This window comes from the organism of the source record quoted next, unplaced genomic scaffold (genome assembly GCF_019419815.1).
Source record: "Pyrus x bretschneideri cultivar Hongxiangsu unplaced genomic scaffold, Pyrus_bretschneideri_v1 Contig23, whole genome shotgun sequence".
Classification (NCBI taxonomy): domain Eukaryota; kingdom Viridiplantae; phylum Streptophyta; class Magnoliopsida; order Rosales; family Rosaceae; genus Pyrus; species Pyrus x bretschneideri.
In genome coordinates, this window is record NW_025999535.1 from 145,316 (window position 1) to 170,944 (window position 25,629).

The following is a 25,629-nucleotide window of genomic DNA, read 5'->3' on the forward strand; positions in this document are numbered from 1 at the left end:
AGAGTATAGAGAGGAATATGATGTCATATGAGCTCACTGTTTTTAAATGTGAGCGTCCAATGTGATACAAACAATCTGTTGGATTGAAATCAAAGATCTATATATGATCAAGCATTTAGTTAATATAAATTTGAATGTTATGATCAATTTTTCCTTTTCTTCCGCTATCTTTCTTCTTCTTCTTTTTCCTCTTCTTGTTCAAAAGTAAAAATTTGGATCAAATTTTGCTTATATGTGGAGTTTGCCAATCAGAATTCTTTTTGTTCGGATACATACTCTTTGAATCTCTCAACTACAACATGAACAAGGAATACAAAATATAGAAGAATACAGAGGTATGTTGTACTCTCTTCGTCCTTTTTCTTGTGAGAAAAACAAGGCTACCTGCCGTAAGACATCTCACAAAAACAAAGAATCTCAAAAACTTTGATTACACTGACCCGAACCCATGCTACCCCAATCAAGCAGCCATATGGAATTAAGGTTGTCTTCCATGAGAGTTGAACATTAACTGGTCACTATTCTGTTGGCTTCCGCTTTCCGAAAGAAAATAAAAAAGATTGTGGGTGGGTGATATTTTCCGTCTTCATAAATCGGTATAAGGGTATTTACGTAAAATGAAATATTTTTGAAAAAGTGAAAGGAAGGGGAAATTAGTGGCAGTCGACTGGGTCAGTGGTGGAATTTTACGAATAGGGCTCGCAGAGGGAGAGAAAAGCTTCACAGTTGACTTCCGGTCGCCGTCGATCTATTCTCCGGTAAATAGCTTGGAATCTCAAATTTAAAAGTCTCTCTCTGCCATACTATGTGTGTGTGTGTGTGTGTGTGTGTGTATTAGCTCATATTGCATTCAGTGGAATACCCGCGCAAAACCCAATAGCCGCGGATTTGGAAACCTTGACGGATTTGGAATTCGACTGCAGATGTCAAAGTTTCCAAATCCATGGAGTGAAACTGTCTTATGAATTTCGTTGGAGCAGAGCAATCAATTGTTCTGAAAATTTTCTTGTAATATCTTCACTGCTAGTGCTAGCTTGGTTTTAACTTGTGAGCTTTGAGAAAAGGGCAAGAATTGGAATGTGATTTTACGCTTTTTAGTTGGGAAATTAGTTTGATATATGGATAGGGTACAGACTAATGGATATGGATATGGAACACTATTCGATTAGTCCGTAATCAGCATGTTAATATTATAGTTTGTTTAGTTTTTCTTTTGGATCCCCACCGAAAGAACACAAGAAAGTTTTTGAGTCAGGTTTTTACCCGAAACGAGGATTTCAATGGGTCAGTAATCAGTATGTTAATACCGTCTTTCACCTTTTCATTGTTTGTAGATGGTGCACTTGTAAAGTTGTAATCGTGCAAAGTAGAATCATTCTCTCTGGTTTGAATTTATCCTCCTATTGTTGATGTCTGTCTTCATTCATGTAGCGCGAGATGACTGCAATTGTAACTGTTTAAAGCTACTAGTTGAAGCATAGTAAGAACCATAAGTGACCTTTTGTCATCTGGTTTGTCAACAAGATTTCAGAACCTTTTTTGTCGTGCATGTTTCATGTCTCTTTCAAAATACAGCCATCATCTTTGACGAAGCAATTAACCAGCTATAAAGAAACTTTGGATATAGGACCATAAGAGAACTCGTTCTGTCAATGCCTTTCCACTGTCATTGGTTAAAACTTTAAAGCTAATTGTTTCCTTGTTGGGATCAATCGTTCGACAGTATCATGGATGCTCAAATTCAAGAAGCAGTCCCTTGTAGGCCTTGTATTAAGGTGGAATTTCAGCTCGGTTCAGAAACATATTCTGTCAAGGAGCACAAGGGCATTCTTTCGGAGCAACTGGTTTCTGTGAAAGAAGAAAGCATGAGAATATTGAAGGACTTCATCACCAGACACAATGTTCCTAATGATGTCCCTGATGAACTTGTTGAAAACTCTTCGGAAGACGATGGCGAGATCCTTGAAAAGCCTCCTGTAAAGTCAAAGAAGACAAAGTTTACTTGATTACCTCTGTATTTCTGGGTTTGAACTTTAAAACTGTTTGTGATTGAGGTGCTCCTTTTGATGTCTTAGATAAACTGTTTTGAACTAGATTTGGAAGTACCTAGCTTTAGCTACCTTTGTAGTACCGAAGTTGTTATGTTTTGACATGCATTGTGTTGTATCATATAGGTTTCTCTATCAACTTTTGAAACCAGTCCATGCAATTATTTTTTTCCGTTGCCAAAACTTAGTGTTGGTCGCACACGCGCACATGGACTGATCTTTGTCATTCATACTTGTTAAGATCACAAAGCTTTGTATCGTTATCGGTTAATCTTTATATCTTTTCGTTGCAATTTGAACTTTCGTGTCAAATGAGCGTATGGAAGGTGGACCAGATGTATCTGCATTTCATTTGGCGTACCACCAATATGTTCCGTTCAAACAACTTGTTTGGGTCGGAAATTCTGAAAAGGAACTTGAACAAGCAATAAAAAGAATGCAAATGTCTGTCGTTACCGTCTTTTTACTTGTGGAGATGCATCGCAGTGGTAGACGATTGAATCCAATTAAATTAATTGATGATTCCAATAATGCAAACAGCTTATGGCTTACAATGCTGAACATACAACCGATTCAAAATGGTGCGGGATTTTGTAGTGATTCGTAAAATCGATTAAAAACCGTGAAATCTCATGTCTGCATTCTCTCACTTAAGATGCATCATTCACATACATTGGAAAGGAACCTTTGAGAACCATCGGACATCCGACATATAATCTCAAGCTAAATCATCACGTATCCCCTCTAAGAAAACACTAAATAAAACAAGAGAAAGACTTTGATGCAACCTAACAAAATTGGGTTGAGTAAAATGTATAATAATCTTGTAAGAAATCCTAAGATCAGGAGAAGTGTATACCATCCTTGTTGAACTGGGAAAGTAGGTCTAAAAATTGCTGTAATTTGAGCTTGGAGGACCTTTCGCCTTCAAAACCAGACTTCTTCAACACATCCAGCACCTTTTTCTTGAATTCGGATACCTCCCCTTCCGCATTACCATCCTCCACCTCCATCTCCATCCCATCATCGAGTCCATCATCATCCATCTCCATGTCCTCATCCATAAACTCCATCACATCATTAGTATCCTCTTCTTGGGCTGTTGCAGGATTAAGCGCCTGTAGGGTCTTGTAATTCTTCTCGAGCAGATTGATGACACTTTTCTGCCTAAAAATTGAGCCAAGGGTTTTGTTTTTCCTATTGAAACAGATCCGCAAAAAGCCGTCCCACTCCTTCTGGTTCACTTGTAAAGCCGGTTTCCTGGGCTCGATTCGAACGACAGAGGAATCCACCTTAGGCGGGGGGCGAAAATTGTTCCTACCAACTTTGAGGAGGTGAGATACCCGAGACAAGAGTTGGGTGTTGACGGTAAGACGACAATAGAGCTTGTCACCGGGCTGTGCAACCAGTCTCATCGCAAATTCCCTCTGAAACATTATAATGGCACATCGGAAAGCAGGTTGATGCTTCAATAACTTGAAGGTCAAGGGAGAAGAGATTTGATAAGGGATGTTTGCCACACATATATCGAAATAGGGAAGCTCAGTCTTCAGCACATCTCCTTGAATCACCTGTGCACAGAACCACAAGCAAACCCCTATCTTTCTTCAATTCAGAATCCCCAAAACGCATCAAACATATTTCTGTATAATCATACAACATAATTTCTTAAATTAATCACAACAGTACTTAAGAAAATCTTCTGGCAAATATAATTATCATTTCGGAACAGAACTTGATGCAAATCCCCCAAACACACATCACACCCAACAAATCAACCAGAACAGAATTTGAGAACTTATTTCTTAATTATCGATTCATAGTCATGGAATCACTAACTGAAATTACCCAATAATGGATTTTCTAATTAAAAAAAAAGGCTCGGTAAATGAAATTTAAAATAAAAAATAAGAAGAAGCGGTACCTGCAAGCGGTTGGAGTGAGGGGTGCCCTGGAAGCGGCGCTGCAGCTCGAGGACCATGCGAGCGTCAATCTCGACGGCGATGACCCTCTTACCAGCTTCTAGAAGCTTCTTGGTGAGATTACCAGTACCGGGACCGATCTCAAGGATGACATCCGTGGATTTGATGCCAGACTTCTGGACGATGGAGTCGACGAGCAAGGGGTTCTTGAGGATGTGCTGTCCCTTGGACTTGTGGAACGATATGCCTCCTTGGTAGGGGGTGTGCCCGGCTGGCCTCGCCTTCTCTTTCTTCGTTTTGCCTCCCGCCATCGATGCCAATTGACAAGCTTTAGTCACAGAGTTTCAGAGAAGGGTTTAGGGTTTTGTTCGCGGGTGGAAGGGGAGAAAAGTGTGGAAAATAAGACAGTGGCGCCACGCTTAAAATGGGAATGACACGAAAAATAGCTCGAATGACATGAAAATCGTTTCCAATTGAGTACTAGGCCAAGGTTTGTGGGCCTTAACGGGCCTAAATCCCCAAATCAGGCTAGCGGGCTGGCTATTTTCAGCCCTTCAACGCCAGAATGTCACGCTTGACATTTTGCTAGCCCTCCAGCTCTAGAACGTCAAGCTTGACATTTTGCCAGCCCTCAAACTCGGCCCATTTGAATGTCAATGGCTACCTGGCATCAGCATGACGTTAGCTAGCAGCTGTCAGGTTACTGTTGGAATTTGAAATTTTTTTTGGACGAATTATAAAAAAAAATTCTAATTTTTCTTCTTCTTATAAATACCTACGTCATTCCTACAACATTGTAAACTAAATATAAGAAGTGTCACATAGATAAAAATTCTATCTAAAATTTGCACAACTAATTATATCTTGACACATGGCACTCAAAATCCTATCAGAAAAATTATTAAGATTACATAAAGATAAGAAATTTGAAGAGTCACTCACTTTAGCAACAATTGTCACTCGAAATTATATTCGAAAAATTATTGAGATTATATAAAGATAAGAAATTTGGAGAGTTAATCATGTTAGCAACACATGTTACTCGAAATCCTATCAAAAAAAATTATTGAGATTATATAAAGATAAGAAATCTGAAGGCTTATTCATTTGACGACAAGTGACACTCAAAATATATTTGAAAACCTTATTTTAATATGGTAGTTTAATTTAATTAAAATAATAAATTATATTAGACCTATGATCCTTTGGCCCCGTCGGTTGAAGATAGTCTTTTGTTAAAGGGCTATGTTTGGCCTATGACCAGTTGGCTTCCTCGGTTGGAGATGGTATAAAATATGACCAAACACTATTCATTAAAATATAATTTCTTAATATGGCATAGCACTATTCATTAAACTATAATTTCTTGCAGTGTTATAGGGCTAACGAGAGCCATTTGGCCCTCCTTCGGTTGGAGATGATCTAAGATTTTTGCAGAAATTTTAGTTTTAGACAAGGATATATAGATGTATTATGGTTTTTTATTTTATTTTTTATTTCATAATTATATCAAGGGATACATTATGGTTTATTTCTATCTAAATATTATCTATAATAAATAATTAAATCGAAGTTTGTTTAATCCAAACAACAATAAAAAAATCTTATTCTGCTAAGTAGGGTCAACTGGATAAATCTTACAACGTCATTGCGCTCAATTTTGTCACGCCTCCCGTTAGCTTCAAGTACTAGTTCTTTTAATTCATATCAATTTAAATACTATCTAGAAAATACTAAGAATTTAGATTTTTAATCAAAATATTTATCATGCCAGGTGTAAAATAAAAATGATATCAAATGAGGGCATTGTTTGACAGAAGAACATTTTCCTATGTGCAGAATTCTCCTATTTTCTCTGTGGTTCTAACTTGTAATAGTAAAATTCCAAACAGCTGACATGCTATCTTGCCCATATGAGGCTAATCATACTTGTCATCTTGAAGGAGTTTATACAACAAATTATCTCCTTCGGCCTGTGGTTTTCACTCCCCTTTTGGAAGGACTGCTTTACCTAAAAAGGAAACAACCGGGCCTAAAGCCGGGAAATACAAATTTGAAAAGTGAGAGCAGTATACCGGAGTAAGGAAGACGGTTACATCTTCACTGCCCAAAACCTCTACAACTTCGACAGTTTCTTCTTAAACCTTTTCGAGATGTGCTTAATCCGGGCTTGCAATTCATTTCTCTTGAAGTAATGCTGGGCATTTGACATCATAACCATTATATCATGCTTCACAGCTTCCAAGCTTCTATAATAGTCGTTCTCTAACCTCGACTGGATTAGTTCAGGGTACAATTGCACAGGAAAGCTGCAAAATATCCACAAACCAAGACATCATTATTTTCTCAAATCTTAGTTTCAGCCAAGATCGATGATAGGCAAGCGTATATGTTGCGACCTTCCGCACATTCTTTCTACTTTATCAGAACTGAAATGGTTAAACCATATAATAGTGTTTCTCTACCTGTTGCAGAAATCCGCCTTCTGAACAGCTTGATTCAATTGTTGGATTGTTTGCAAGTCCTGCACCATTCACAGCATAATTAATTAATATCCTTGATGATAGAAAACAGTTTCAGAATGATTAAGTCTTTCCTAATGATAATTGGAGCTTTGAATTCCAATTCCCACAATATAACAAGACAGGTACAGGAAGTATTTGCACAAACCTTCTGTTGTAATTTAGAAAAAATACGCAGAAGCTTCTCTTTGCTTTCATAATCAATATGGGGCTGTTCGCATGAGGATGGATCATCTACTATGGACGGTTCACGCAATTCCCAGGGACAATGCAAATGGGTTTCATCATCATTCTCATACCGAACCTCATATCTTAACCAAGGGCTATCGGGAAACTCATGTGACTTGGCCTGGCACCGAACAATTCGACCTACCCACCAAGTCCCACCTTCATCTGAAATTGAATCCCTCCACCAAACTGCGCATTCCTCCCCAGTGGTCCAGTTTCTTCTAATAGAAGCATCATACCACGTTTTCTCAACAATGAAATCATTAAAATCAATTTCAGGCAAAGTCAACTTCAATGCTTTACTGAGGATAGCAGAAGAAGGGTCTACAAATCTAAGTTTGATTTTACAGCAACTCTCCCCCGAACCAGGCAGCGAAGCATAATCGAGGCTTTCAACCTTGCAAATTTCCGCAACTTCGATGTTTTCCTTAATTGATTCCCAAGGACCCCAAGGACCCTCCTCTGAATTCTTGACTAGTTTTAGATACTCTTGATGGCCCTAACAATCACAAGCCCAAACATTAATTATCAAACAGTAAATTCTAAAGCATAAGTAATAACCAAAGGACCAGAAACCATGAATCATAGATATTAGAAATCACCTGTCTCAGGTATACAACTTCATCACCTAGCTGAGGAATATAACGGTAACCATCCTCATGTTTTGACAACATCAACCATGGCAACTTTCCAGCGGGGTTAACTAACATGCTTCGGGTTGAAGAACTTTGGTCATAGTCATTACATGAACCCTGACGACTTCTCGTAGACCTTGGTCTTTGATGAATCTGGTCACACAATTTGGCAGAGGAGTCTTCTGCATCCTTTGATGTCCCCAATGTTTGATGGCCCCACCTCAACTTAGGGCTACAGCTCACAGAGTCCACCTTCTGTGAAGTTGTTTTGATCTTAAAGGTTCTTGTTCCACATATTGCATTGGTTGCAGCTGCGGGGAGATCCATTCCTGAATCATGATGGTCGTTGATATTTGTTGCATAATCTTCGACATTACCACCAGAACCTTCTGAATTAGTCCTGTGCTTGCAAACAAACTTCAAAGAAGTTGATCTGCCAGCACCTCCACCCACCTTCCGTACCCCAAAATTTGAATTTGGAATCAGATCCATGCTTGAAGAATCGTTGGGGATTGAATCTCTAGAACTTGTGAAGTTTTGTGCAGGAAATTTAGGAGAAGCATAATCACCAGAGTGCTTTCTTCTAGCAAAGTCCTCTATCTCCGGAGAACACACAATTATCTTTTGTTTGTGCTCGCCCAAAGCTGAGGAATCAAATGATGAAGATACAAGGGCCTCGTCAGTATGAGAAAGCTCTCTACTTTTGAGACCATCCAGATCCTCAAATGCACGTGTTCCAGTATGTTCCTCATCCCTGCAAGGCAAGACACCTTCATAATTTTCCTTTCCCTTCATTTTTGAATGATTACAAAATTGTTCACAATTACTCTCAGGATTAACATACCGATGGACATTATTCATCTCTTCTATATGGACATTAAAACTAGCAAGCGACCCAGTAGCTGCTTCCATGACTCTGCTATCCTGGTAACTTGCGGATGCTTCCAAAGAATTATCTGTCTTTACGGTTTCCCCAGTATCTGTCAAATCATTGGCTAAGAGATTTCTTGAAAACTTTAGGTCAACCACATCCACCGAAGAGGAATCTGGATCCACAGAGCTGTTAGTAATCCTGTTATCTGGAGTGACATCTTGATATCTAGAAGATGGAGACACCAAATCAGCCTGATTATTATCTTTGAGTTTTACATCCTTTGGAGCCTCTTGCTTCTTAATCTTAAAAACCAATTTCGGCATGCTTCTGACATTTGACTGAGACGAACAAACTACACGTGGCTTCGCTATATTGCCAAACTCATGTCGAGATGGTTCTTCTTTAGTACGGTTTTGTTGCATTATCTGGAAGTCTCCATCATCGCTTTGAGTGTGGAAATCTTGCTGAAGAGACTCACTATTCGATGAATCATCTTCCCAATCATCTTCTTCTCCTTCTGTAGATGTACCAGGGTTCTGAGAAAACACAGTTCGAGCATTGCGTGCTGCTACTCGCTGGGGTCTCAATGTCTTTGCTTTAGAAGACTTCCTCTTTGAAACTTTCTGGCCACCTTTTGAATTTTTAGTTCTTTTAATCCCAGATATAACGCGATCATGCTCACCCACTCTCCTTTTCTTAACACGCCTCTCAGAAGACTCAACCTAAAGATCATTAAAAGTCAATCAATGTAGGTCGAACAAAACAAAAACTGGTATAGAATCTAAAGATAGAGAGAGCATTTTTACCCTTGGTCTTTTTCTCCTTGATCGACGAAGACCATCCTTGTGACTGCATCCAGCTTCACTGTCTTCTTCGCTGCAGTCTGGATCACTAGAAGAACTGGTGCTAATATTTCCTTTCTCCCCTTCACTGGAATTTTCATCAGTAACATTATACTCTGAATCAGTATCTTCACTTACAACCTCATTTTCTGGTTCCCATAACATGGCATCAATAAAATCTGGTAGTGGTTCAATCATTCTTTCTAAATCTGGCAAAGGAGGCATCATATATTCTTGGCCTGTATTGATATCCACACCAACAGAAAATTTCATGGATGACGGACGCCATTCCATGCCCAGAGCACCAAGTCTTCGTTGCTGGTATGTACTCTGATAAGGTTCGGGGTATGGTATCATACCTATCGTTTCCAATCAATATATATGATTATGAGAAAATATTATGAATACTAATAATAAATTAAGAACCCACCCAGTAGGAGCCAAAACATACTTGAATCACATAGAGGATCTTGAAGATTCCTTCGGTAAGTGGAAAGTTGTGTCTCCTGCAACATGGATAATATGTTCCAAAATAAAAGATATATCAATTCAATTTCTTAATGTGCAAGTTGATGCTAAATGCAGACATGGAATAAAATTCACTGCAGAACAATTTAGAAATGACAAGTGGGTAGTGAGAAGATTTAACCTGATCAATAAGATATCCAAACTCATCTCGTGCAAGGGGGCGATAATCCCCAAGGAAGAACTGTAGAAGAATCATGCAAACAGCCATCATAAAGGAAATTCATAACTTCAACTTGGAATCAAATAGAGGGAAGGACAAACCTACAAAACAAATTCGTACAACACCTGATCATATTCAGCATCTTTTTGAGACTCGCCTTCACCTGTGTTTATTAAATATATTTGGCCAACGTCATCTGAAAGTACTATTGATGTACCATCCCTATGTAACAAAGAGAGAATGTCTCCAATATTAGCAGAAAAAGGTTAAGCATTTTAGTGTAATTAATTCAATATCCATGAAACAAAAATGATGGTAGTAAACATAAATCCATCTTGCTGAAAAAGGGAAGAAGAGAAGGGTGAGATATTGAAGAGCTATGAGGTAGTATCAAGGCAATTAGCTTATGTCTCCTTACATAAGTAGACCTCCACAAAGAGTAATAAGGTTGAAATTTTCAGTTTAACTATAAAATGAGAAAACAAAATTCAACATAATTAGCTATTGTACAGCTCACTTACGCCGAAAACTTCCCATCAACCAACTTTACATGTCCAAGTTCGTATATCTTAATAGGCACGCCCTCCCATATCTAGAAACACAAAAAGAAACAACTTATGAAACAATCAGCATTAGGAGCGCAATGCAACAGAAATGAGAACTTGACAAAGTTAGGGGATTAAGCTGAAACTCACATCCCAAACTATTGTTTGCCCATCATACCCAGCACTCATAGCAATTCGAGGATTGAAGGGATGAACATCCAAAACATAAGACTGCCAAGAGTTTGACAGACAAGTACCACCAGATCAATAGATTGAAAAAAATCAAATCCAATTGAAAAGCTATTTCTTGGTGCAGAGATGAAGAATTGGATAAAGAAAAAATCCTAGATGGTGTATCTGAATCAACAGATTATAGGCATTACGATCATCAACATCTCGATTTGTTATGATATCAGACCCTACTTACCGATGCAGTGTGACCGGTTAAAGAATGTACTAAGCTGCCATCAACAGCATTCCAAACACAAATTCTGCAATCTGCATAATCATTACACTTATTAAAGAGTAAAATCGAGGTTTGTTTACCCTAGTACTTGAAGCGGGATTAAATAAAATATAATAAATATTACAAAAATGAAAAAAGACATGACAGTCTGTAACTTGATGGATGCGGTGGCCCAAGCCAGAGCATATGGTAGTTGGAATTAGGTGCTTCCTAAAAAAATATAGTAAAGGTATGCCAGGAAAATCTTATGTCCATAAAAATGGCATTATATATGTATAAATCATGGTAAGTATTCTACCCATGATAGCTGCAAGCACAAAGCGGTTATCCAGGCTCCACACAATCATGTTAACACCACGAGGGGTGGGAAGAAATCTTTGACGTGGGCCTCCTCGAGGAGGCTGAGGAGGCAGTGGGGGAGGTGGAACTTTTAGATGATATGCACGTGTCCAACGTCCAACTTTCCCCTAAAGTGAAGAGAGAATTATTTTTAAAAAATGACCTAGAAATCAGTTGTCATGTACTCATTCACATCAAATTAGACTCGACAAAAATGTAAGTAAAAATACTCATTCAAAGCAGCTCACATGGAATTTGTGTGATCTTGGAACCCATATAATGGCACTGCCATCACGAGAGCAGGTAACTATGTTGTTGTGACAAAACCTGAGAATTCAAAGATTCTCTTAGCACATTCAACCAAAAAGGAATATCATGCAGATACTACACAAGACAGCATAAGCACAATGCAGAAAATATCAAAGAAAAATCAGTTCAGACATATACCAGGAATTTTTGAACTTCCCATTAGTCTCCTCCTTGACCGAGTCCGAAAATGAAGACTTTGAAGGAATGACACAACCACTGCATAGGAAAGCAGAAAAGATTACATGAAAAAGTTTGAAAAAAATGAGAAGAAAAATTTCTAATAACAACAATCAACAAAAATCTGTTGTCAGAAAGAACCTGAGAGAAACAAAAGAAAACAAGAAATTTCAAATGAAACTTCACAAGACATTTATTTATTCAATTATCTATGTGGAGTTTAGGAGCAATGTAGGTCTATGTGGTTTAAGCAAATATAGTGTGCACTGTCGGACACTGCCACCCAAAGCTGGTGGCTGCGAGCAAATATTGCCACATTGCCACAGAACCAAGTGACAGCTTATAGGTCACAGTGCCTCTATTAGGAACCTCCGTTCCATCTATCAAAACATCTCACGTATAGAGGTGAGCTTATTCAGCCAAGCTTACTATTCTCCTTAAAATTACCAATTTGGTAAAGTTTGGTGCTCTTTTTATGTGTTCTAGTTCCGCATGCGGTGAGCTTTGGATTTGTAATACACTGGGACATTGGAAAATTTGAGAAAACTGATTTAAACCAAATTTCAGCCAATTTCTGGAAATTTCCAACACTTTCAGAGAAACAATGCAGGAAATATTTTATCAAAAACTAAACCAAGATGTTGGCAAAATGGCATAATTTCATCTTTCTCCAGCAAAATAGAAATATCAGAAAGATGTGACCTACATTTATTTCTAAGACATTGGGACAACAAACCTGAATTGGACATAATTCACGTCATTCTCGTGGCCCGCCAGTACATCCATCTCATGTATTGGTTGTTCTGAGTTATCTGTATTAGATTTTAAAGCATTCCAGACCTGCGAGTACTTTGGTTTTGGTAAAATATCCAACTTCACATGTGACAAAAGTCAACCAATGCAAGCAAATCAAAAGGCAGCTGTGCACTAATCATATGAACTAATGTAAAAATTTCATGGTTAAAAATACCCTTGCAAAAGTGTCAGAGCTACCAGTGACAAAAACAGTCCCATTGGCATTGTAAGCGCAACAAAGTATTTGATGGCTCTGTGGACCATTGCTCGAGGAGGATCCAGTGATTGCAAAAGCATTGCCCTTCCCTGCAAGTAAACATCACTTCATGTAAGTCCCATCACCCAAATAAGGCCACAGTGTCAGAAGCATTATCTAACCAGTTGAAGTCTCTGAAGGTTTTGGCATGTATATTCGCAGCGGGCATTGGGAGGACCTAGCATCCCAGATTCGACAAGTCCCATCATCTGATGACCTACAAATGTCATTAACTCAGGATACCACCAGGGAAAAGGGAAAAAAACTCAAAGAGCAATAACTCCAAGAATTGAACTTACGATAGAAGTTGGTAAACAGCACTAAGCCTGGGACTAAAAGCAATAGCAGTCACAGCCCCAGTATGCCCCTGAAGAACTGAAATTGGAAATCCATCTGGCAAACGCCACTGCAGGTAAAATAACTATTCACTGGCTGGTACATAAGAAAAGAAGCCAAACTGACATGTTAAATGGTAGGGTATACATACAACTCGAATGGAAAAGTCATTTGAAGCAGATGCCACCAAAGCATTGTTTGAACTTACAGCCAAGTCAGTAATGTCTCCCTTTGATTCATAGAACAAGAAAAGTAGATCATATAATACAGTATAACAAATGAAGCCCCCAAACAGGGAGGGAGGGGGGGTGTTTGGGGGATAGAGGGTGAGAGAAAGAAAGAGTTTGTAGATTATTAAGTCAACAATCTTAACTCACTTCATGTCCACGACAGCTAGCCAAGCAAAGTGCAGTTTCCATTGACCATATCTTCACAAGCCGATCATCTGCACCCGTGATAACATATCTCCCAGACCGATCAAAAATGGCTACATGATAAAAGTATCGGTCATATTTTTTGCAAAAAGTCCATAGTAATACAAATTCCCAAATTCATATACAAAGTGCAACATGTAAATGTAATTATGTATTATCTGTGTTTATTATTATTTATCCTTATCCCATACAATGTTGACTTCCATGAAAACAAATATTAATTTAGCATGCCCTTAAGAAATCAAACACCCAGAAAATAAATTGTTTCATCCAATTCTAGTTAAGAAGTGAGCCATACCACAGCAGACAGCATTATGATGCCCCCAGAAAATAAATTGTTTAATTCAATTCTGGTTAAGAAGTGAGCCATACCACAGTAGACAGCATTACGGTGCCCCCGTAGCTTCTTTTTGTTGTTCATCTTCTGCACCATAGTTGATGGTTTAGCAATCGCATAACACGCAGAGCGAATGGATGGAGCTCGATGATGCTTTGTGAAACCTCCTCCAATTTCCCTTAAACTAAGCCCATGAATTTGATCAGCCTGCATGTAAGGCCAACGCAGGTGAGCTGGCAGGGGCTTAACTCTCTTATTTTCCTTATTCCTATCACCTGTGAAAAAAGGAAGTAAAAATTGCTGAAATAAGTAACATATGAAGAAACCTAATGTCTGGAAACTGAAAAGATACATGGTAGTGAAAAAGAAAAGGTCATGAAGCAGCCTACAAATTTATCTACCTAAGTGAGGGTTCTACTGTGGTAAAAGACCCAAAAAAGTATTTGAGCCAAACGTAAGCAGTTACATGCATAGGATAACCAAGCAGCATATTATTAGGTATGATCCACATTCCTTTGAGCAGGAAAGACAGAACTTTCAAAGATGCAGTAGGTTAAGAGGGGTCTTATAGGTGTTACACAAACATAACATGTTAAATAACTGTTATGTCCCAGGCAGTCATAGAAAAGGTACAGCAGAAATCTCTATCGAAGTTGTCATATTTATCTACAGCAGAGTAGTTGAATGTTTATATTTCTTAAAAGGACATCATGAGGAAGGATATTTACCACTGTAAATCAAGACAATGTACAGATGACCAAAGATTTGTATAGCAGAGATTTCATCCTCTAAACAATCATACTGCCATAATTATGCATTACTCATCTTTTCAAGTAATTTATTAGGACAGAAGATTTCAATAAAGAAATGGTTTTATTCCAAGTACACTTTTTCCAATATATCCACATGCAGAAAAAAAACCAATCGAGAATCAGAGATATATAAAATATGAAACTTAAAATATCACATACTATCCAGAAGCGAGAAGGAACCAGTTCCCAGTAATGTAGGGACATCAGCTGCATTCAGAGTACTTCTTCCAACCTTGCCATGTAAAGGAGTGGCTATACTCAGTAGCAGTTGCCTTAGAAGCTTTACCAAGTGATCTCTCTCTATATGAGGATACCTATACATCATACAGAAGCTAATCACTAGAAACCCAGCATAGGAAATAAAATGACTAGGCCAAAGTATACAGTATAGAAAGAAATCAAAGGAATGCAATAAGAAAACCCGTGCACCCTGATAATTTTTTCCAACATGTAGAATTCAGGTTAATGCTCAGTTCTTCTGTTCAGATACCATAGAACTTGTTTGTTTACCACTACTGCCAAAAGTTTAAGCAACTATTTCGTATTCTAACACAACCCGGTACATTTCCTCTTTTACGTCCCAATTGTCTGTTCGACTGGACATGGATTGAGGACCAAAGTTTAGGGTTAGGGCACCAATACCAGACAAGGGACGTCGGCATGTAATGTGAGGCTTGGGTGTGCGTTTTGTTACATGTGTTACACATTTATTAAGTGACTACTGTTAAAACTTAAAACATATATCTTCTGTAATAAGAGGACACTGGACGCATTACATAACACCAATTCTAACAAGAACAAAATCTATGCTTGGCATTGAGCTCTTCATATGAGTGTTGGACAAACTAAGGAAAATATGTACCTTTCAACCAAGTTGTTGTAACTCAATGGGAAAGAGGTAGCATCCTCATTACTATTGTCACTTCCTATTCTGCTCCTTGAAAACCAAGCATGAAACCTTCTAGGTAGAAGCTGATGTTCCAGAAGATCATTCCCAAACTGTTCGAAAGTCCTCTGGCATGGCCCAAGAGACAGAAAATGCATAATCAAAAAATAAACCTCTCTAATGTCTATATCGACTCCAGCCTCGACAACATGACCTGCATCCCTCTCTTCTTTCTCAAACTGAGCCTTCTCATTTAACCTATTCAAAATGCTTGGAGGTGCCATAGCAAGAGAAGTTGCACCACCAGACAAAGTACACTTCCGAGGATCCATTATTTGAGTACAACCTGAAACATTAAAAACCAACCATTAAACAAAGTTGACGAATATGAATGGCATCTGCGGACTATCTGAAAGATTCTAAATATATTCCACAAAAAAGAACAGAAAGCTAGCAACCCAGAAAAACTTTCCCAACCTAGGTATATGATCAAATGATATCTGCCTAAAATATCAGCAAAATTCTTGAACGGTGAAAGCATAATACCTAGTCAGTGTGGAACGAAATGAAGCATTATATATCCATAAAATTAATTAACTCTGCTGGTCAATGTGACTGAATATTGAAACACATTATTGGGAACAGATTTATTACCAGGGGTAAGAAAATACAGAGTGCCAGACAGAGCAATTACCCAGATCTGAACAAAGGTAGTTATTATGAATAAATGCTACAAATTCACTCCATAATATTTCCATATTACTGAAGTTGTACGTTTTGTACCATACAAAACATCAAGTGTGGTGAATGATATATAGGTAGCCTACAGAAGCCATATAACACCTAGAGAATTTTCTTTTTGTTTTCTTAGTAAATTACTAAGTAGACCACCAGCTATTGAACTGACCTTTACCGTTGTTCCCAAGGGGAGGTTGTGCCACTAGGCCCAAAAGCTGTTGGAAACTAGAGCAACTTTAATGTTGTTATTTACTCCCATAGTCTACGAAATCCTCAAAAAGGAAATGCAAGTGTGGGGTGCAATTTTTGTCCCTTTCACTCAACTTATTGCAAACCAAGCTAACCCTTAATGGGGAAGCGGAAACCCTTTTATTTTCTTCCTATAGCAAGGCAAAAAGGTTTGGCGTTAATTATAGAGTTGCTCCATTATGAACCAAATATCGGGTTCGAAAGGGAAATAACCTCTCTACAAAAGGGGTAAGGCTATGTATATGCTAGACATAACCCTCTCCAGGCCCCAGAATGAGAGGAATCTCATGCATTGGTTTTCCCTTTTATTCATTTTTACTGCTAAGCAGCTATGAATATGAGTCATTACTTTTCTAAAAGTTCAAGCAACATTTTTGGTGAGTTAGAAACCATGACATGCCTACATAACCTAAGCCTGAATTGGTAAAAAGGCTATTGAGTCAAACGACTCAAACCCAACTGTTCTCAAGCCAGCCTACTGCTATAACTTGGATGAGCTCAAACAAGTTAGACCTGGATTGAGACAAAAAGTGCAAGAAAAGAAAAGGCTTGAACTGCCAACCCAAAATTGTTAAGATATAATAATGCATTCAACAATTCATTAGCTGTTTCCGTGCAACTTTCTCTAAATTATGCGGTTCTCTACTAAATAGCTAAAGATGGATGCTCCGCTATAAGTCTTCCAGTTATACGAAGTTTTAATTTCAGGACCATCCTTTTTCTTTCTTTTTTGACTTTTTTGTGAAATTAACTCCGTAAAAACAGAAACAGCTAAAGGTGGGTTCTTCATATAACGGATCACTTCATTAGCTTCCGTTAGCCAACATATACGAACAAACAAACATACAACGGATGACTTCATTAGCTTCCATAACTGGAGATCGTGCTCTATTCAATTCTCATGCCCTCCGATAATCAAGCAGTAAATGGGACTTTTTCGTTTAAATATGTAATAGAAAAGAAGTAGAAGAGACAGTACGTAAACAGAAACCAACCAAACAAGTTGAGAAATGCACACTGCATCAAGATTTTGTGTTCATGAGCTCACACGCGTATATCATTATTCGTACTAATCGTTAGGCATTAAGTTGAAACAGCATAAGTAGAAAACCATATGAATAAACGTGTGCATTTTAGAAACCTCTGGATTTGCTTCAACAAAGTAAAAGAGAGGCAGAGAAGTTGACTGCAACTGAAGAGGCTGCCGAACCCATTTACCGGAAACCTGAAACACAAACATTAAAATTCCAAAACTTGAGTCATATGTGCATCAATCTCGCAACATTTTGGTTCGGAGAGACAAGCGCCTGAAAATCATGTGTTTTGGATTATCTAATAAATCATTAGAGCTTAATTACAGACTCCAAAACGGGTAAACTAAAGCTTAATCACATCCGAGGAGGAGATTAATTACCTTAAAAGGAAATCAGAAAGTGCAGTTGCTGACTTGCAGACACAGGAAAAACCTGAAACTGGGTTTTAGGTTTCCGAGGCAGGAGAAGAGGTTGCTGTCCCAAGTACGATTGTCCGACGGCCGGCTTCCGATTTTAAATCTTACTCGTACGGGGTTTAGTCGAGTTTCTAGGTTGTATGGATATCGGTGATTATCGTAGAGGATTCAGGGATGCTCTGCTCTGCTAATTCATGGAGGACGATTCCTATTAATTCTCAGAAATCTGCCTTAATTAATTAATGAATTAAATGCGTTAATTTAATTTCCTTTTTTGTTTTTATTTTTACTTTTCTATGTAGGGAAAAAGCGTTCGGCATGCGCGCGCTCAATTTTTTATTTTTTATTTTCTCTCCAGGGAAAAGTACTTTTCTGTTTTTATTTTACATTCCAGTTATTTTTTTTACCTTTTTTTCTTCGAAAGGCAAAATGAGATAATACCAAAAAGAGAAATATACGGACAACATTCTGGTTAATTTCAGTTAATGTGATTTTTTTTCATGGATAATACTTGTATCTCCGAGTTAAGCAATAAACTCATTCCCCCATTGTATTTTCAAGTAAAATAATTGAAACTGTTCAATCTCTTAATCTTCATATGAAGATCATTTTAACAAAAAAAAATCATTCCCATCAGATATCGTTTAGTCATCTAAGTATGTTAAATAAATCAACGGTTCATCATAAATATGATACTTGATATCTACATCGTTAAACATTTGAATGACTACCAATGTCTGTTTTGAATGATTTTTTTCAAAGTTGATCTTCAAAATAGGATTAAGAAATAGAATAATTCTGATTATAAAATGTTTACGGTGAATATATGTTATAAGTAAGTGGAGAAATAAGCTTATTTCAAGAAAATGCAATAATTATCCTTTTTTCATCAACTGCGAGATAGTAATTAGAAATTCAAAGTTGATACATTTTCTGATATCAAAATTTAAACTTCTAATCTCATCAATGCGCACGGTTGATACCTCATTTTTCAAATCCAACCTGTGCATGACAAACCCTGTCGTCTATCACTGAATCCTTCAATGGCTTAGGGATTACTAAACCTACTTAATATCTATTAAGAATTATACGTGCGAACGAGCGTTAGCAAATCTCATGTATGCACATTGTATTTGTAATTTACGAAACATAAAAGAAAGAAAGAAAATCCTAATACATCAATATCAAAATACAAACGAAGTACTACACTTCAGCTCCATTCATTTCGGCTAACCGATCTAATCAGACTCCCAATACAGTTCTGCAACGATGGCATGCCATGTCGAATAATCTTATCTACTCAAGCTAAGCTCTAAACAGTCCGAGCTACAACAAAAGAGTAAATGAAACCTAGGTTCAGCAAGGTAAATGTAGACAAATCTTGGCAGATGGCGCTGCTACGGTTGATGAAGCAACCAATGATGTATTCGCAAGAAAAGCTCGAAACGACCTTCAATAGAAACATGTTATTTCCCGAGTTGAGTGGCTTCCCACATACTGATCTTTCAAATGGCATCAATGAATCGGATGTCAAAAGAAATGGGATTAATCTGCCACACATTTATGTTTGCGTATTCCTCTAAACATTGTTTCAGTTGGGCTTCACTGTATCCCTGTTCCAAAGGAAACATTCCATAAGGCTTAAGACAAAATAGACAGAAGTTCGAACATTATTATATAATTATATTTTTCACTTTCAAGTTTTGTACTAGTTGTTTGACATGATAAGCAGTGCAGTTGGACTTTCGGCATTAGATCCACTTGTATAGGTTGGCATTCAATCATTTATCTGAACATCGATCACAAGATGCTTAAAGTTGAGTTTCAAAAACTAACCTTCCTAGAAATCAGATTCAGTGCATGTGCATAGCTCACATCCTGCTTGCCCGTCGTCTCAGACTCATCCCGCAAAATTGAATAGATATCTCCAATAGGATCCAGACCAGATTTCTGGCGATCATCTGAGTACAAAGAGAACTTCGACATATGCATCAGCCTTAATGCCTCATCCACATCAGATTGAGCCACAGTTTCAGAATATCAGAGTCTTGCTATTGCCTGTAAGCGAAAGAAGTTTGTTTGTTTGTTGCGTGATCAACACACCCTGTAAAGTATAAACATCTATTGCTTCCTTCTCCGGATGAGCAATTTCAAGCAACCCATCCAACAAACCAAGAAAATCTATTTATCTATAATACCCAAAAAAGCATACTAGATTTCCATGCTAGATAATTCTTCCTATACTTATGGACGCAGTTTCTTGAGCAACCCATCAAATGGGTAAAAGATGGTACAAACAATACTCCTACATATTACCTTTTTACAATTCCAACCTAAACATCTGACCCACTCCATACACAGAAAGGTTCCGCTTAAATACGCACCATTTAGGTCGTAACACTCTTAAATTGGGTGGCTTTCACTCTGCCTGATGAAGATGGCAGAACCCAAACCCTATGCCTATGTAGCTGGCTAGAAACCATCAATTTTGCCACCTCAGTCAACTTTGATGCTCTGTATATATTGTTGTATCATTTATTGCCGTCTCATTCTATTGTGATACACAGCATATATTTGCGGAACCACATTTATTTAAATGAAAAAATGAAAGGCAGGACTTACAGCTGATATTCGAAGAATGCTGAGCAGAGTTCTCACAGTTGTATAGGAATGGGGTGCATTCGATTTAGCTTCTTCTTGTCGAATGCTAGAGTAGGCACTAGCAATATACTCCTCAAGTTCCTGTGGGACTGAAGGAGACAATCTTCTCACTGCAGAAATATATGCCCTGAAGAAAATCATAAAAGAAAGGATCTTATCAGAAAGTACCACTAATCAGCAGACTTGAAAATAAGGATTTAGGTAGTTTTACAAATTACAAGTTTTATACAGAGAAATCATACTTGTTTGCATGGAAAAGTGATCAATAGAAAGACTAAAACAAAAGAGAAGTTCCTGAAATCAGTACTACTGAGCTTTCCATGGTAAAAGTGATGTGAAATTTACCGAATAACAGATGGCTCAAGTGGAGTGAAGCCAAGAGCCGGAGATTCTTTATTCTGATGAACATAGACAACATGCCTAGCCATCTCAAGATCACTATCCATATCTGCTCGATCCAGGATTAACCATAAAAGATCAAATCTTGACAAAGGGGCCGGTGGAAGATTAATGTTTTCAGCAGGAGTTCTACGTAGGTCATATCTCCCCCTTCAAGAATATATATAGAACAACTACAGTAAGAGTTTGCACAGATTTTACACAGAAGGTTAGCTGCCAGCAGTGGAAAAGGCACCACATAATTAGAGCAATATGATTTAGAAGAGAAGTGACAAGGAGTAATGCACTATATGAACCAGATTAAAAGTAGAAAGATTTTTACCATGCTGGATTAGCTGCTGCAAGAACAGCAGTTCTTGCATTCAAAGACGTAGTGATCCCAGCCTTGGCAATGCTGACAGTCTGCTGCTCCATAACTTCATGTATGGCTGTACGATCTAATTCATCCATCTTATCAAATTCATCAATAGCACATATTCCCATATCCGCTGGCACCTGAAATGAGTTAATACTTCCACAATTCAACACCCAGAAACACTAAAAAATTAACCATATAGAAAGCCTAATAAAGAATTATGGGGAATCTGATCTAATTAGAGATTATTAAGTGAATTGGTTATGGATTGACTCCTGAAAACTGGCTAGGTTTTACTTCCCCTCTTCACTTTCTAGCTATTGCTTCTGCATCAAAGGCACACACTGGTATGATGCAATAAAAGTTTAACATTAAGAACTCTTGAGTATTATGCATATATTCAGCAAGTATTTTGTAACTTTGTATGCTCTTCCACTCATATAACATGGAAAAATAAACTTAGATAAATATATATACACACACACATATATATTATATAACTGAAAGGAGCATATGTATCTAACCAATGCTCCTCCTTCCAGGACCATTTCATTTGTGATGGGATCTTTCTGAACAGCAGCAGTTAGACCAACTCCACTGCTTCCTTTGCCAGTTGTATATACTCCCCTGGGTGCTACATTAATAATGTGTTTGAGAAGCTGGCTCTTTGCAACTCCAGGATCACCCATCAGACAAATATGTAAATCTCCTCTAATCTGCATTTTGAAGGAGAATGTATTATGACCTCTTGTGGTCCTATCGTGCAAATGATAAAACATGCTATGACCAGTCTACTTTATCACAGGCATGACATGAGCTTGGAAATTATCCTAAAAATAGAACATTTGGCTTGGGAATTCCATCTTATACAGGAAGAAGACAAATTGCAAACTGGAGCTCAATTTACATAACCATTAACCAGTGACCAGGACATGTAAGTGCCAGGTCAGGAAGCTGCAATAGAGGGAAGGAAGAAGGGAGGACTGCTGATCTTTCACTTCAATGTAGAGGATACATCCAAATGATATCCATAATCTTGTGAATAAAAATTCTCAGAAGGATAAGCAAAATTCAATTTAACAATATGTGTAATTGAGTCAGATGGCATCTGGTAACGTTGAGAACTTACCTTCATTCCATCTTTTAGCTTCCTGTGAGGAGCGCCCACTAGGAGCAGAAGCAGAGCCTTTTTGATATCTTCATGCCCGTATATTTCAGGTGCCAAAGATCGAGCCAGCTTTTCATATATGTTACCATCCTCAGCCAAACGTGCAACTTGTTCTTCCTCATCTCCTATAAGTTCATAACTGTGGCATAACTCAAGTTAGTACACAACACCTTTTTTCACCTAAGAATTAAAGAGGTTTATCAAGGTAGGTAAAAAGAACAATAAGTTTAGCAAAAATGGTACTACAAGCACCAGATAAACTCTATGTTAAGAGTTGAAAAGATGGGAACAATATATGGTACAAGATTTGTATGAAAAGTAATTTAGTCAATTACACAAGTATAGATGGTTTTGTCGACTGAGAACTGATAAACGAAATGCATAAACCAATGACAAAATTGTACTGAACATGGAATAGTGGCTTACTCTTCATATTTTTTCTTAGTATGTGTGATGGACATGGCTTCTAAGTAAGTATCGGCAACTAAGCCAGCCTGCATTGCTCTGAAACCAGTGTAAGGAATAGGAAGAAAAATCCCAGATAGTTTCACAACATCACCCGGAGCTACCTAATGGTGTTGAGGAAGAGGCACGTGCAAATTCATAGAAAATAGTTAGAATCAGTTAAGTAGAAGCAGGATGTCATCACTTCCTGCAATCATGTGAAGCGGAAACCCCCCTGTCTACCCCATTGCAAGGGATTCATTCAAATCTGTAAGTTTAAGTTTAAAATACTTTATGATAATTAGCATAGAACTATTCAACCTTTCTTGTGAGTTCACCCCGGAAGCGAACGGTCATTGTCCGTGGAATATGGCCTTTTGGAACATCTTCAGCCAACTCTTGTATCTTTGCCTGAAATTGAACCTAAATATAACTCAGAAGAGGATGATAAACATTCTAATACAGCTGTCCCCGTGTTATTAAATAATTGTGACTAAATCGGCATAAAGTACCTCCTGAAATTTCAAGAACTTTGATGCCCTGAGTTGAAGAATAAGGTTCCCCTTTGTTCTATTTGTTATACAACGCCTGGATGGGCATTCAAAAAGTGGCATAAATACTCGAGCAGTTACTTCCTGTTAGGCACAAAAAGAATTCATGAGTCAACAAAAGTGGCTTTAAAGAAACAGGCACAAGTATAGGCGCAGTGGCATTGAATAAATTATACTCCAAAAGGGAGAGAAATAAGGTTTGAAATATGTTGAGTATGTACGGGTTTGTAGCAAGCAACAAATGTTTCAAAATACGCAGAATAGCCAAACTGTATTATGGCTTATTGGCAATCAAATGGCTGAACATAAGGATTGTGTCTAAGTACCTGGTAAATCTCAAAACCACATTCTTCACATGTATAGACAGCTACCTGCATCAATGGCTTAACATCTGAACACCGCGTCACAATACCTGATATCCTTACAAGCTGACCAATATGTGAAGCCTTGACCTCCCTAATTGCATATGGCTTCGACTTTCCACTTGAAGATGCTCTTATGTAAACTTCACTATAATACATATGAAAAAACACTAGTAAATTCAAACATCACAGAAAGCTTCGCTACAATGGAAGTTGAAGCATATGAAACCTATTAATAAACTACAACCAAAGACACGGAATAGATGTAAAAGTAAGTTACCAATATTAATCTGAGATAAACCTCTGTTGAACTTACATCGTACCAGCATATTTTCAAAACATATACTGCAAACCAAACTAGCTAATACCTATAAGAAAATCGACGTTCATTTACTAATGAGTCATGAATAACAAACTACTAATCACAAAAGTTAAACCCGAAACAGGAGGTGTATCAGTATGACCACACAATTCAGTGAATTTACACATTCAGACCGAAATTTCATTCAAACAAGCACAACCGGAATTAGGATTTTGCTTTGAACTCACAAGTAGCGCTTGATTTCAGGTGGCATCTTCTGGTGTGGATCCGGACCATCCATATTCTCTGGTACATCATCAGACCTCTGAGTCATGAGTATGTCATGATCATCATCTGTAAATGCCTCTGTGGGCTCCGGCATAAGCTCATCAATAGCATCAGCAAAAATACCAATATAACGCCGAGTATTTTCTTGAACTCGATTGCGGAATTCTTCATCCAATTCTGCGTACTGCATAACACAAAGTAACAAATGATTTCGTATAAGAAAATCAACAACTCATTCACAAATAATAATAATGATAATTAGGCCTTTGCAACAAAATCCCAAAAGGCATAGGTGGAACTTACACTAAACAAGTCCTCAATATCAATCTGGATAGCGCGAAATTTGCGGTTTGCAACTTCCTGCTGAAAAGTAAAAAAACATTTAGATATTGCTGCTTTATAGTCAAACAATTCAGAAAAACTGAATCCGGCATTCAATTCAACGGTCTATTAGGGTTTTCAGACCGTACTATCAAAGCTTACAAGAAAATGTGGTAAAGAAGAAGAGGGATACTCACAAGTATGCGCATGTATTTGGGTTCGCCATTCGAATCGGGAAAGTTGGAAAGAAAATCCTTGGTGAGCTCTGTCAAAAATAAAAATGAAAAATAACAAATATTAAATCGAGTATTGACGGAGGAGAGAGAGAGAGAGAGAGAGAGAGAGAGGTAGACGAAAACTGACCTTTTTCAGCGCTGAAGTCGATGTCCTTCATTGTTGCCGGCAATTGGAGAGAGGGGGAGAGCAAGAGAGAAAGGGGCAGTCACACACATACAGAGACTGAAGAGTAAATGAGAGCTCAGATTTGGAGGCAAATGACGGATAGAGGCGAGGGTTTTGGCGGGAAAAATAAGGGGAGGGTAATTTCTTTACATTGAGCTGGGCCAAGGCCGTAAAAGAAGGCCCATTAGAGGGCCGGCCCAAGCTCCAAGTAATCGGTTCAACCGACTAATTGCATAGAGACGAGAGTCAAGAACATAATATTTTATAATTTGAGTTGTCTTGTGTTTGTTTACAAGCAATTCGGACTTGCCTTGTATGATATATTGAACAACATCCGGAAAGCTATGGCTTCGTTTGAAAGTGGGTATGAAATTTCTGAAAGCGTTTTTTTGTGAAAATGCTTTTGAAACCAATTTAGTAAAAATGCAAGTGAATCATGAAAAAACACTTTAGTACTTAATGTAAGAAGCGCATACCTGGTGCTTCGTG

General features: G+C 37.9%; 4 protein-coding genes across 4 annotated transcripts; 1 reads left to right on the forward strand and 3 right to left on the reverse strand.

Moving 5' to 3' along the window:
- The first annotated feature begins 600 nt into the window (after positions 1–600).
- LOC103967169 lies at positions 601–2,231 on the forward strand. Its single transcript, XM_009380434.3, has 2 exons — positions 601–758; positions 1,724–2,231. The coding sequence occupies exon 2, from the start codon at positions 1,728–1,730 to the stop codon at positions 2,004–2,006; it is 279 nt and encodes a 92-aa protein (XP_009378709.2). The 5' UTR covers positions 601–758; positions 1,724–1,727; the 3' UTR covers positions 2,007–2,231.
- A 413-nt stretch (positions 2,232–2,644) lies between these two features.
- LOC103967171 (ribosomal RNA small subunit methyltransferase) lies at positions 2,645–4,296 on the reverse strand. The gene is made up of 2 exons (XM_009380435.3): positions 3,973–4,296; positions 2,645–3,619 (listed from the first exon to the last, which is right to left on the reverse strand). The coding sequence occupies exons 1-2, from the start codon at positions 4,279–4,281 to the stop codon at positions 2,891–2,893; spliced, it is 1,038 nt and encodes a 345-aa protein (XP_009378710.2). The 5' UTR covers positions 4,282–4,296; the 3' UTR covers positions 2,645–2,890.
- Positions 4,297–5,745: 1,449 nt separating this feature from the next.
- Positions 5,746–18,150, reverse strand: LOC103967173 (bromodomain and WD repeat-containing protein 3). The gene is made up of 25 exons (XM_009380437.3): positions 17,853–18,150; positions 17,580–17,663; positions 15,428–15,797; positions 14,725–14,879; positions 13,789–14,028; positions 13,360–13,469; positions 13,134–13,211; positions 12,946–13,052; positions 12,769–12,863; positions 12,566–12,696; positions 12,332–12,435; positions 11,557–11,634; positions 11,358–11,436; positions 11,069–11,237; positions 10,732–10,802; positions 10,455–10,535; positions 10,281–10,351; positions 9,885–9,981; positions 9,721–9,780; positions 9,523–9,577; positions 9,036–9,430; positions 7,323–8,951; positions 6,641–7,219; positions 6,436–6,494; positions 5,746–6,279 (listed from the first exon to the last, which is right to left on the reverse strand). The coding sequence occupies exons 3-25, from the start codon at positions 15,781–15,783 to the stop codon at positions 6,087–6,089; spliced, it is 4,992 nt and encodes a 1,663-aa protein (XP_009378712.2). The 5' UTR covers positions 15,784–15,797; positions 17,580–17,663; positions 17,853–18,150; the 3' UTR covers positions 5,746–6,086.
- Positions 18,151–19,038: 888 nt separating this feature from the next.
- Positions 19,039–25,616, reverse strand: LOC125478025 (DNA replication licensing factor MCM7-like). The gene is made up of 15 exons (XM_048585676.1): positions 25,102–25,616; positions 24,936–25,003; positions 24,721–24,780; positions 24,378–24,601; positions 23,793–23,976; positions 23,428–23,550; positions 23,237–23,338; positions 22,898–23,040; positions 22,433–22,610; positions 21,828–22,019; positions 21,271–21,443; positions 20,895–21,098; positions 20,511–20,676; positions 19,725–19,946; positions 19,039–19,501 (listed from the first exon to the last, which is right to left on the reverse strand). Exons 1-14 carry the CDS (start codon positions 25,130–25,132, stop codon positions 19,929–19,931), a joined length of 1,866 nt encoding a protein of 621 aa, XP_048441633.1. The 5' UTR covers positions 25,133–25,616; the 3' UTR covers positions 19,039–19,501; positions 19,725–19,928.
- Positions 25,617–25,629: the final 13 nt, after the last annotated feature.

Bases quoted from the DNA above. Each gene is read 5' to 3' on its own strand.
- LOC103967169 (XM_009380434.3), top strand. From the start codon at position 1,728: ATGGATGCTCAAATTCAAGAAGCAGTCCCTTGTAGGCCTTGTATTAAG.
- LOC103967171 (XM_009380435.3), bottom strand. From the start codon at position 4,281: ATGGCGGGAGGCAAAACGAAGAAAGAGAAGGCGAGGCCAGCCGGGCAC. The intron at 3,620-3,972 runs GTACCGCTTCTT...TTCTGTGCACAG, and splicing joins CTCACTCCAACCGCTTGCAG to GTGATTCAAGGAGATGTGCT.
- LOC103967173 (XM_009380437.3), bottom strand. From the start codon at position 15,783: ATGGATCCTCGGAAGTGTACTTTGTCTGGTGGTGCAACTTCTCTTGCT. The intron at 12,864-12,945 runs GTAAGTTCAATT...TGACATTTGTAG, and splicing joins GCTGTTTACCAACTTCTATC to GTCATCAGATGATGGGACTT. The intron at 12,697-12,768 runs GTTAGATAATGC...GTTTACTTGCAG, and splicing joins ACCTTCAGAGACTTCAACTG to GGAAGGGCAATGCTTTTGCA.
- LOC125478025 (XM_048585676.1), bottom strand. From the start codon at position 25,132: ATGAAGGACATCGACTTCAGCGCTGAAAAAG. The intron at 23,339-23,427 runs GTACTTTATGCC...AGTTATATTTAG, and splicing joins AGTTCTTGAAATTTCAGGAG to GTTCAATTTCAGGCAAAGAT. The intron at 22,020-22,432 runs GTAAGTTCTCAA...TTCAAAATGCAG, and splicing joins AGCTAAAAGATGGAATGAAG to ATTAGAGGAGATTTACATAT.